General features: G+C 44.3%; 1 protein-coding gene across 1 annotated transcript; it reads right to left on the reverse strand.

The window, feature by feature from the left end:
- Nucleotides 1-244: 244 nt before the first annotated feature.
- RPTN (repetin) lies at nt 245-6,081 on the reverse strand. Its single transcript, XM_055312663.1, has 3 exons — nt 5,960-6,081; nt 4,558-4,715; nt 245-3,862 (listed from the first exon to the last, which is right to left on the reverse strand). Exons 2-3 carry the CDS (start codon nt 4,693-4,695, stop codon nt 1,007-1,009), a joined length of 2,994 nt encoding a protein of 997 aa, XP_055168638.1. The 5' UTR covers nt 4,696-4,715; nt 5,960-6,081; the 3' UTR covers nt 245-1,006.
- Nucleotides 6,082-10,301: the final 4,220 nt, after the last annotated feature.

The raw sequence follows: 10,301 nt of genomic DNA on the forward strand, positions 1-10,301 counted from the left end.
TTCCTTCGACTTTTTTTAATTTGTTTTATATTGATTCCTCTTTTTCTTTTTCCCCTTCCTCTCCCTTCACTTCCTTCCCTTATCCTCCTCCTCCTTCTCCTTTTCCTTCTTCTTCAGTGCTCAGGAACTCAAAGAAAAAGGCATCTTAGAAGTCAAGAAATGAGGTCTTATTCTTGGAAAATGGCACCAAAGTGAAGACAGGGTAGAATGTCCCCATCATGAAGAAGGAAAAGAGTCATTGAGATCATTGCTCACCAATCATTTATTGGGTATATTAATACAATTCCACAGATTTTCTTTGAAGGGTTTTCAAGAGCTATGGATGGACAGTTTTGGCTTGTTGGAATTTGTAAGCAGATGACATATGCTTTCTGTTTTATATGATCAGAAACTGGGTAGGTATGGGGCTGGAACCAGTCCAGTCAGCTGTAGTGATAGCAGCTCAAGGGACAGCCCCTGTGGCAAAGGATGGGAAACTTGGCATGTTATGGACTTCAGAGATGACTCTTCTAGAAGCCTCTCACCATGTTTCATTGTAGTGTAGACTATGAGGTTTGCAATTTCTGGTGTTTTGTCCACAGGAACCCAAGATCATCAAAGCCCAAGTGTCTTGTCTTCAGGCTATAATACATATATCTTCAGAATACTTTTCCTGTTTCTGAACTTTTGGGAGAAGTTTCTGCTATTCAATGATCTAACCATGACCCACCTAAACAGAGGGAAAACCAGGAAATGATTTAAATACCCAAACTAACCAAAATTGGGATCTGATTATGTCTCCCAACTTACCACTCAGATTTAACTTAATAGAATACCCTAGAATTTCTACTCAAAGAATGAAAATGCCCTAAAAAGTGAGTACTAGTATTCAAAAGCATCCTTGCAAATAGATATAGGAGGGAAGGAAGATGTACATTTTCAATCTCTTAAACAGAAGTAAAGATAAACTTGACATGTAGATTTCTTCTTTGGCTTCAAGTTGCTTTAGCTGTGGTGTGTGCACAGCCTAGTGTTGATTCCTTTTCTGATCTTGTACGTAGTCATAGAGGGGATTGGGAGCAGGAGCTGCCTTGGTAGGGTAACTTCCACCCTGTTCTCTCCTTGGGAGCCTCCCACCCCTCTGGGTGGGATGGAGGGTCAGGTTACTGGGTCTTCCCTGGGAGCCTTGCCTCTGGCTATTCTCATTCATTTGGAATTTTTCTCTATTTGCACAGCCTTGCTCAGTCCCATAAGATTGTTGATCCTGGGACCCTTGATACCTTTCTTCCTCCTTAAGGGTTTGCCTATCCCATTGTTGCTGACAGTTTTGATTCTTGTCATCAGTTTCCCTGTCTCGACGCTGATAGGTGTGCTCATCTTCGTGAGTTTGTCTGTCTTGTGGTTGACGAGCCTGTTCATCTTCATGGGATTGCCTATCTTGTCGCTGTTGGGTCTGTTCATCTTCATGGGTTTGCCTGTCCTGTCTCTGATGGGTTTGCTCACCTTCACGGGTTTGCCTGTCCCTCCTCTGATGGGTCTGCTCATCTTCGTGGGTTTGCCTCTCCTGTCCCTGAAGGCTTTGTTCCTTATCATGGGTTTGCCTGGCCTGCATCTCCTGTGGAGTTTCTTTATTCTCACAACCATGTCTGCCCCAGCTTTGGTGGCCCTGCTCTTCCTTGGCGTGGTGGCTGTGTCCATCTCCATGACTTTGCCTGGCCTTGGCCTGTATGTGGTCCTGCTCACTACTACATGATTGCCAGTCACCCCTTTTGTAACTACATGGCCTTTCTTGCTGGATTTGTGCTATGAGTTTGTGTTGGTGGTATTGGCTATCCTCAGGCTCCCATGCCTGATGGCTATTCTGTTGCCCTTCCCTAGACTGGAATCTCTGCCCTTGATTTTGGGTTACTCCCTGCCCCAGAGTCTGTTGACTTGGTCTCCCTGACCTTCCTGATTGCTCAACACATGAGTCTCTGTTTGTTCCCTCACTCCCTTGGTGGTAACTATTTTGTCCTGTTTCTCTAATCTCTGACTGACTATAGTGAGAGCTCAGGCTCTGTCTGTCTGACTGACCATAATGATAACCCTGGCCTTGTCGGTCTGTCTGGCCATAATGAGAGCTTAGGCCTTGTCTTTCTGTTTGGCTATAATGATAACCTTGGCCTTGTATGTCTGTCTGACCATGGCCATGGTGAGAACCCTGGCCTTGTCTGGCTGGCTGACCATAGTGAGAACTCTGGCCATGTCTGTCTGTCTGGCCATAGTGGGAACTCTGGCCTTGTCTGTCTGTCTGACCATAGTGAGAACCTAAGCCTTGTCTGTCTGTCTGGCCATACTGAGAACCTAGGCCTTGTCTGTCTGTCTGGCCATAGTGGGAACTCTGGCCTTGTCTGTCTGTCTGGCCATACTGAGAACCTAAGCCTTGTCTTTCTGTCTGACCATAGTGAGAAATCTGGCCTTGTCTGTCTGTCTGACCATAGTGAGAAATCTGGCCTTGTCTGTCTGTCTGACCATAGTGAGAACTCTGGTCATGTCTGTCTGTCTGGCCATAGTGGGAACTCTGGCCTTGTCTGTCTGTCTGACCACACTGAAAACCTACGCCTTGTCGGTCTGTCTGACCATAGTGAGAAATCTGGCCTTGTCTGTCTGTCTGGCCATACTGAGAACCTAAGCCTTGTCTTTCTGTCTGACCATAGTGAGAAATCTGGCCTTGTCTGTCTGTCTGACCATAGTGAGAAATCTGGCCTTGTCTGTCTGTCTGACCATAGTGAGAACTCTGGTCATGTCTGTCTGTCTGGCCATAGTGGGAACTCTGGCCTTGTCTGTCTGTCTGGCCACACTGAAAACCTACGCCTTGTCGGTCTGTCTGACCATAGTGAGAAATCTGGCCTTGTCTGTCTGTCTGACCATAGTGAGAAATCTGGCCTTGTCTGTCTGTCTGGCCACACTGAGAACCCAGGCCTTGTCTGTCTGTCTGACCATAGTGAGAAATCTGGCCTTGTCTGTCTATCTGCCCATCGTGAGAAATCTGGTCTTGTCTCTCTGTCTGGCCATACTGAGAACCTAGGCCTTGTCTGTCTGTCTGACCATAGAGAGAACTCTGGCTTTTTCTGTCTGTCTGACCGTATTGGGAGTCCAATTTTTGTCTCTCTCTCTGACCATATGCTGATTCCTGATCCAAACCCCGAGACTGTCCATAATAAGAGCCTGATTCCTGTTGGTTTATTTGGCCATAATGAGAATTGTGAACTTGTTTCTCACTCTGATTTAAGGCAAAGATATATCCTTGTCTTTTAGACTGACTACTGCTAGATTTATGACCCCATCTTTGATCATCACAGGAGTCTCTATCCTGTCCTTCAGACTGACTGTAGTGGGAGTCTCTATTCTGTTCCTCAGACTGACCATAGTGGGAGTCTCTATCCTGTCCCTCAGACTGACCATAGTGGGAGTCCCTACGCTGTCTCTCAGACTGACCATTGCTAGAGTCCCTATCCTGTCCTTCAGACTGACCATAGTGGGAGTCTCTATCCTGTCTCTCAAGCTGACCATAGTGGAAATCCCTATCCTGTCTATCAGACTGATCCTGGTGGATATCCTGGTTTTGTCTCTCAGACTGAGTACAGTGGGAGTCCTGCCTTTCTTCTTCATGCCTCTGCCTCTGCTGTCTACCTCTATTTCCTGGAAACTTATGGTCTCGTGTTCCCTCCTCCCCTTCTTGCTGAGAGATTCTATCACCATATGACTTGTTATCCAGTTCATGATAGCAGGCTTGGGCCAATTGGAACACCAACAAGAGATATTCATGAAAATCAACATATCCATTTCTGTCTTTATCCAAGAGGCTCAGGATGGTTTCCACTGTGTCTGGGTCATTTGGTCTCTGTGAAAAGATTAAACAAAGAGCAAAATCAGCTGTTCTCCTGTAGATACTAAGATGTGTGCCAGTGTCTACAACCCAGCCTCTTCACTCCTGTATGAGCCTTCCTTGGTTGGAAATCATTAATCTGAAATGGCTTGGGCTTGGTTCTAGTCTTTGATCAACTGGTCCTCAGAACCTCATCCCTTGTTGGACCAGCTGGGGCATGATTATCCCATCCCATCACATGCTATATTGTAATTATTTTTTACTGTCTTCATTCTAACCACAGTGTGAGATCCTAGAGGGAAGAGAAGCTGGTTTTATTCATGTCTGCATCCCCAGTGCCTAGGAGGGTGCTGGACTGGAATAGGTGTTCAATGACTTTTTACTGAATGAATGAATGAGAAGACACGTGGACAGAAATCAAGACACGAATCTAGAATTTCTTCTGAGAAATGATTTCTGGTTGGAAGTTGTATTCCCTCCTATTAAGCTCAGCTATAAGAAGGTGTGTGTGTGTGTGTGTGTGTGTGTGTGTGTAAGTATGCCTGTGAACACATGTGTCTGCTGGGAGAGAAGTACTGAGGAGCTGCCTGAAAATCATAGCTACAGGGTAGATGGAGCATGACCAGATCAAACAAAAAACATCAAGCCCTCGGATGCAGGTATCAGAATCACTCACACTTGACTTCATGGGGCCAGAGTCTGCATCTTACCCGGAGGATATCTCCAAACTCAGCTAAGAGCAGCTGCTTCAACTCCTTCTTGCACAGCGATGTACATTTCCCATTCTCTTTAGCGTATTTCTGGAAAACCTTGATCACAGTGAGTATGCTGTTCAGAAGTTGAGCCATTTTAGCAAAAATGAGTGAACCTAAGAGAAGAAGCAAGATTCTTTCTGTGTTTAAGATGCAGACCTGAAGACCGCATTCCCAGAGGGAAAGTGGCCCTTTTTGGTCAGGGAAAGAAATTTTAAAAATGACAGAGCCCCTTCTTATCCATATCTCTCACTCCCTTTGACCCACATTTAGGCTCCAAATATCATGCACTGCAGTGGGAGATGGGTGCAAACTATGGGTCCCTGACTAGGAAGTAATGATTTCCTAAAAAGGAAAAATCTATGGTAGGTGGTTTATATATTCCACTCCCTCCACTCCAGGTGGGACTTGATTGATTGAAACTCATTTTAGAACAAAAAGGAATGGGGGTCAGGAGATCCATAGAGGCAGGTCCAGAAGCCAGTATAGTAAGACAATTTTCCACCAACTAAATAGACCTCACTGAACAGTCCTCAGTCTTCAAATGACTCTTGGTCAAGTGGAGAAGAAGGCTAGAGTCTTTTGCCATGGTTCAAGCAAACTCTCTGGGCGGCTAAATACCAGCAAGCACTTCTGGCCTGGATGGTCATTTGGGATATGCTTATAAAACAGAATCAATTAGTATAAAAAGTATTACAGATAAAAATGGCAACCCAAATTAACTGCACAGATGATAGGAAGTGTATATAATCAGCTAGATTCCCATTAGCCATGTTGGAAGACTAAGGTCTTTTAGGATCTGGATCACATGATATTTCTTCCTGTGGCATAAAAATTCTAGTTACTGCGTTTATAAGCCTCCAAGAAGCCCTTATCTGCGAAGCACATTGGACTTCCAAAAGCTTGCAGTGATGCCTATAGGGATGCATGGCAAACAATGAATGGACATACTGAGTTTCTTATGGCAATTCACCGCAATGAAACTTGAATGTTACTGTGGCCCTGTGGTCTAGAGCCTTAGACCCAAAGAGCCCTAAACTTCTAGGTCTTGCCTTACTTGCACGAAAGGTCAATGCTCCACTATGGGAGACTAAGCTATCCACTGATAGTTCTAGCCCTCAGTTTTGGGATGCCCAGGACACGCTGAAACAAAGGCATGCATATTTTACAGGCTCAGAAGTGGGCCACCTCAGCTATCATCATAGTCTCAGATAGAGCCAAGAAAAGGAAGCAGGGTTCTACTCAGGCCTTTCATGCACAGACCTCCCCAGCCCAGCGCATTATAGTTGCCATCAAAAGCCTTGTGGATACTGCCATAACATATCCTCTCTCACACCCCCTCCATGAATGCTTTCCTTACCTGCTTAAGAAGGAATGAGGAGAAGATTGAGAAGCCAGAGAGGATATTGGAGACTTGAAAACCCATCCTATTTATAGGGGTTTTAATTGTCCTGCTAGACCATCCCAGGAGACACCCATTCTGTGGTAGAACCTGAATCACTCTGGGCCCAGCCCCAGCTCAGCCCCGCTTCTTGACCTCTCCCTCTGTGGACTGTTTGGTTTATTTACTTCCCCTACTTACTCATGAACCTGTTTGTCATTCGATAGGTGATACTGTTCAGGTCTCAGCCCCATTTAATTAGGGGAGTGTGTGTGTGAGTACATGCTGCGGGGGTCCCAAAAGATAGGTGTAGATTGCCTCTCTTTGTTAAGATTCATCCTTAACATCCTTGGTGTCACTTACCAAGACTAGTGGAGGTAAACCATACTGGAGAAGGATATTGATATGGGTCACTTTATAACCTGTCAGGGTAGGGTCTAGCGATTCTAGGCAAATAGCTAGAATATAGTTCCAGGAAGAGATTTGTTTTAGGCTATCTTGCTTGTGTAGGCAGATATGTATATTTTAATCTGTTGACCTACTTTAATTAAAGCATTTTTAAAAAAATTTAACAGCTTTACTGGCTAAAGGGAGAATTGGATTCATGACCAATTTGGGGAAGGAAGGGTATGATGATGATGGAGCTGCCACCTTTTAAGATCTTCCTAAAAAGTTACACGTGAATGCTATGGACTATGTGAATGCTATGATATCTGTGAGGAAGGATGCTACCGGGGACCTGGGTCACTGCTTATTCTCCACCTCTGTTCCTGTGATATGTCAGCAGTGTCTTATACATAGGAAATTCTCAGTAATTTTTTGTGGAGTAAATCAATTACTGATTTACGGAAGCATTGGAGAATCTTGTGTAAAGTGCAAAAAATCCTAGGTTTATCTCTACTTTCTACTTTTTCCTCACATCTAGATTCCTCTTGGATTTTTTCCTATGTGTCCATACATTAGTCAGTTATTAGTGATGACATTTGTTGTTATTGTCTACATGTTCAGCATTCTGCAAGGCAGTCACAAAAGTGCAGAGATTTTAGTTCAGTCGGAATAAAGAAGCTTCATATAGGAAACGATTTTGAACAGCAGGAGCAGAACATGAGAAGTGTTGAGTGTCAGAACCTTGGTGTTTGTGTGGAGTCTTCATGGAGTAGGCCCAGGCTCCCTTTAGCATGTGGGATTTTTGTTGTTGCTATCAGAGTTCAGGTAGGCAGAAAAGAAAGCAGAGAAATCCTGGTGGAGAGAAGGGAAAAACCAAAGGTACAAGGCAAGAATTGATAGGGTGTGTTTGGATTGCAGTGAGCTGGTGAGTCTGGCTGGAGTGGAGGGTATACAAAAGAATAGAATTAGAGAATTTTAAAGCTGCAAAGGAAATCTAGTTACAGCCTCTTAATTTTACAGATGAGGAAACAGGTTTAGGGAGATGGAGTGACTTGCCAAGGATCCCACAGAGCAATGACGAAATCTAGGCTCAGAATCCTTATTTTCCAACCTCCGCCCAATACGCGTTCTTATATATTCTCTGAGACAGATTTGGGGTCTGCTTTAGGGTTACTTTATTTATTTATTTATTAGAGAGAGAGAGAGAGAGAGGGAGAGGCAGACTCCTGCTGAGCAGGGAGTCCAATGTGGGACTTGATCCCAGGACCCTGGGATCATGATCTGGGCCGAAGGCAGATGCTTAACCTGAGCCACCCAGGTGCCCCTTTAAGTTTAGTTTTAATGGGAAGTGGGAACCAGGGAACATTTTGGTCAGGAAAATGACATGGTCAAGAATTGCCTGAGAGAAGATTTTAATCTGCCTGCAGTAAGATGGCAAGCTGTCTCAGTTTGTCTGGGTCTAAGGGGTTTCCTAGGACAGGAGACTTTCAGCGCTAAAATGGGGAGAGTTCTGGGCAACCTGGGACAGTCAGTCACTAGAGACTGTAGTACACAGGATGAATTGGAAAGAAGAATGTCTGAGCAGGGAAGACCAGTTAGGAGTCTATTGTGTGGCCCACGTGAGAAAGGATGAGAACTTTGACTTGGAAATGGCAGTTCCAAACTACACAACAGTCGCTGGATGACAAAAGGAAAGAAAGGGTGCAGTTTGCAGCCAGATTAGATGAGGGGCAGGGAAAGTGGAAAAGTAAGGAGAGACTCAAGGCTTTAGGCCTGGATAGCTTGGAGAAATGTGGTGTGCCGAAGGAATGTGACTTCTGACAGGAGCCCGATGGGGTTTTATATTTGGCACTCCTTCCAGCAATCCACAGACTTTCTGCCTCTGGGAGCTTGCCATCTTCCCTCCTACTTGCACCCTCTGCTCTTTGGGATCTTTTGGCACTGGCTAGGACTTGCTTCAGTCTGTTTATATATCCCGAGAGTGGGGTATACTAAGATTCTCTTTCTGCTTTGAACCTCGACTTGGGAGTGCTATTCAGGTATGTCTCTTCTTACCTATTAGGAGAAAAAAACAAGATAAGATTTGGTGACCACAGAGACAAATAAGGGAAATGGTAGTGGGATGGGTAGGGGGTAAAAGACAACAGCTATTACAGTATAATGGCAAAGTCGAGGCCCCCAAGATGTTGGCATCTTCTAGGACTCCCTAGAAACTATTGGTTTTGGTTAGATGGGCAGTTCTCTGCCTGAATCTGCAGTGGAGAGAAAGATGATGTTCTTAATAGTAGGGTCTGCTATGTATGCATTCATTCAATGCTTAGTAAGTTCCTACAGGATGAGAGGAGAGCTGTGTGTCGCTAAGTCAGTCAGTCAGTGGGGATGTGTGAGCACATGGAGCGAGGGCTCTTTTGTAGGCACTGAGACACAGGCACAGCCTTGGTTTTCTTTTTTCTTTTTGTGTATTTTTTTATTGGAGTTCGATTTGCCAACATGTAGTGTAACATACAGTGCTCATCCCATCAAGGGCCCCCCATCAATGCCTGTCACCCAGTCACCCCGTACCCACCTCCCAGCCCACCTCCCCTTCTACTACTCCTTGTTCATTTCCCAGAGTTAGGAGTCTCTCATGTTCTGTCACCCTCTCTGATATTTCCTACTCATTTTCTCTTTTCCCCTTTAATCCCTTTCACCATTTTTTATATTCCCCCTATGAGTGAAACCCTATGATGATTGTCCTTCTCTGATTGGCTTACTTCACTCAGCATAATACCCTCCAGTTCCATCCACGTCCAAGCAAATGGTGGGTATTTGTCGTTTCTAACGGCTGAGGAATATTCCATTGTATACATAGACCACATCTTCTTTATCCATTCATCTCTCGATGGGCACCGAGGCTCCTTCCAGTTTGGCTATTGTGGACATTGCTGCTATAAACATTGGGGTGCAGGTGTCCCGGCATTTCACTGCATCTGTATCTTTGGGGTAAATCCCCAGCAGTGCTATTGCTGGGTCGTAGGGCAGGTCTATTTTTAACTCTTTGAGGAACCTCCACACAGTTTTCCTGAGTGGCTGCACCAGTTCACATTCCCACCAACAGTGCAAGAGGGTTCCCCTTTCTCCGCATCCTCTCCAACATTTGTTGTTTCCTGTCTTGTTAATTCTCACCATTCTCACTGGTGTGAGGTGGTATCTCATTGTGGTTTGATTTGTATTTTCCAGATGGCAAGCGATGTGGAGCATTTTCTCATGTGCTTGTTGCCCATGTCTATGTCTTCTTTGGTGAAATTTCTGTTCATGTCTTTTGCCCATTTTATGATTTGATTGTTTGTTTCTTTGCCATTGAGTTTAATAAGAAATTTTCAATCTCACTGGGGTATGTCATATGTAGGCTCCTTCTCTGGTGTTGTAATTGCTGCTGTTTGATAGGGCATTGGGAAAGTTTGGTTAGAGGGAAGAAGGGCAGGATGCAGAGACTAGAAATAACACCCATTTGAAGAAATCATGGAATGTACTGGGCAATTTTAGGCAAATTGCTTAACCTTGTTGTGTTTCTTTTCTTTTTTTTTTTTAATGATTTTTCAGGCAATGTCCTTTATTTTTATTTATTTATTTTTTAATAAATTTATTTTTATTGGTGTTCAATTTGTCAACATACAGAATAACACCCAGTGCTCATCCCGTCAAGTGCCCACCTCAGTACCCGCCACCCAGTGACCCCCACCCCCCGCCCATCTCTTGTGTCTCTTGTGTCTCTTGTGTTTCTTTATCTGTAAAAGGAGAGGGCTGGATTGATCTCCAAGCATTTTCATTGGCATTAACATTTTTAAGATTCTGTGACTCTAATCTTAGAGTTAGCAGGGGCTTTAGAGGTTTTATTTTAACTTTTCTATATTCATGAATATATTAAAGGCCTTAGAACTTTGTGTTTCTCAGT

Source organism: Nyctereutes procyonoides, unplaced genomic scaffold, assembly GCF_905146905.1.
Source record: "Nyctereutes procyonoides isolate TBG_1078 unplaced genomic scaffold, NYPRO_anot_genome, whole genome shotgun sequence".
NCBI classification, from domain to species: domain Eukaryota; kingdom Metazoa; phylum Chordata; class Mammalia; order Carnivora; family Canidae; genus Nyctereutes; species Nyctereutes procyonoides.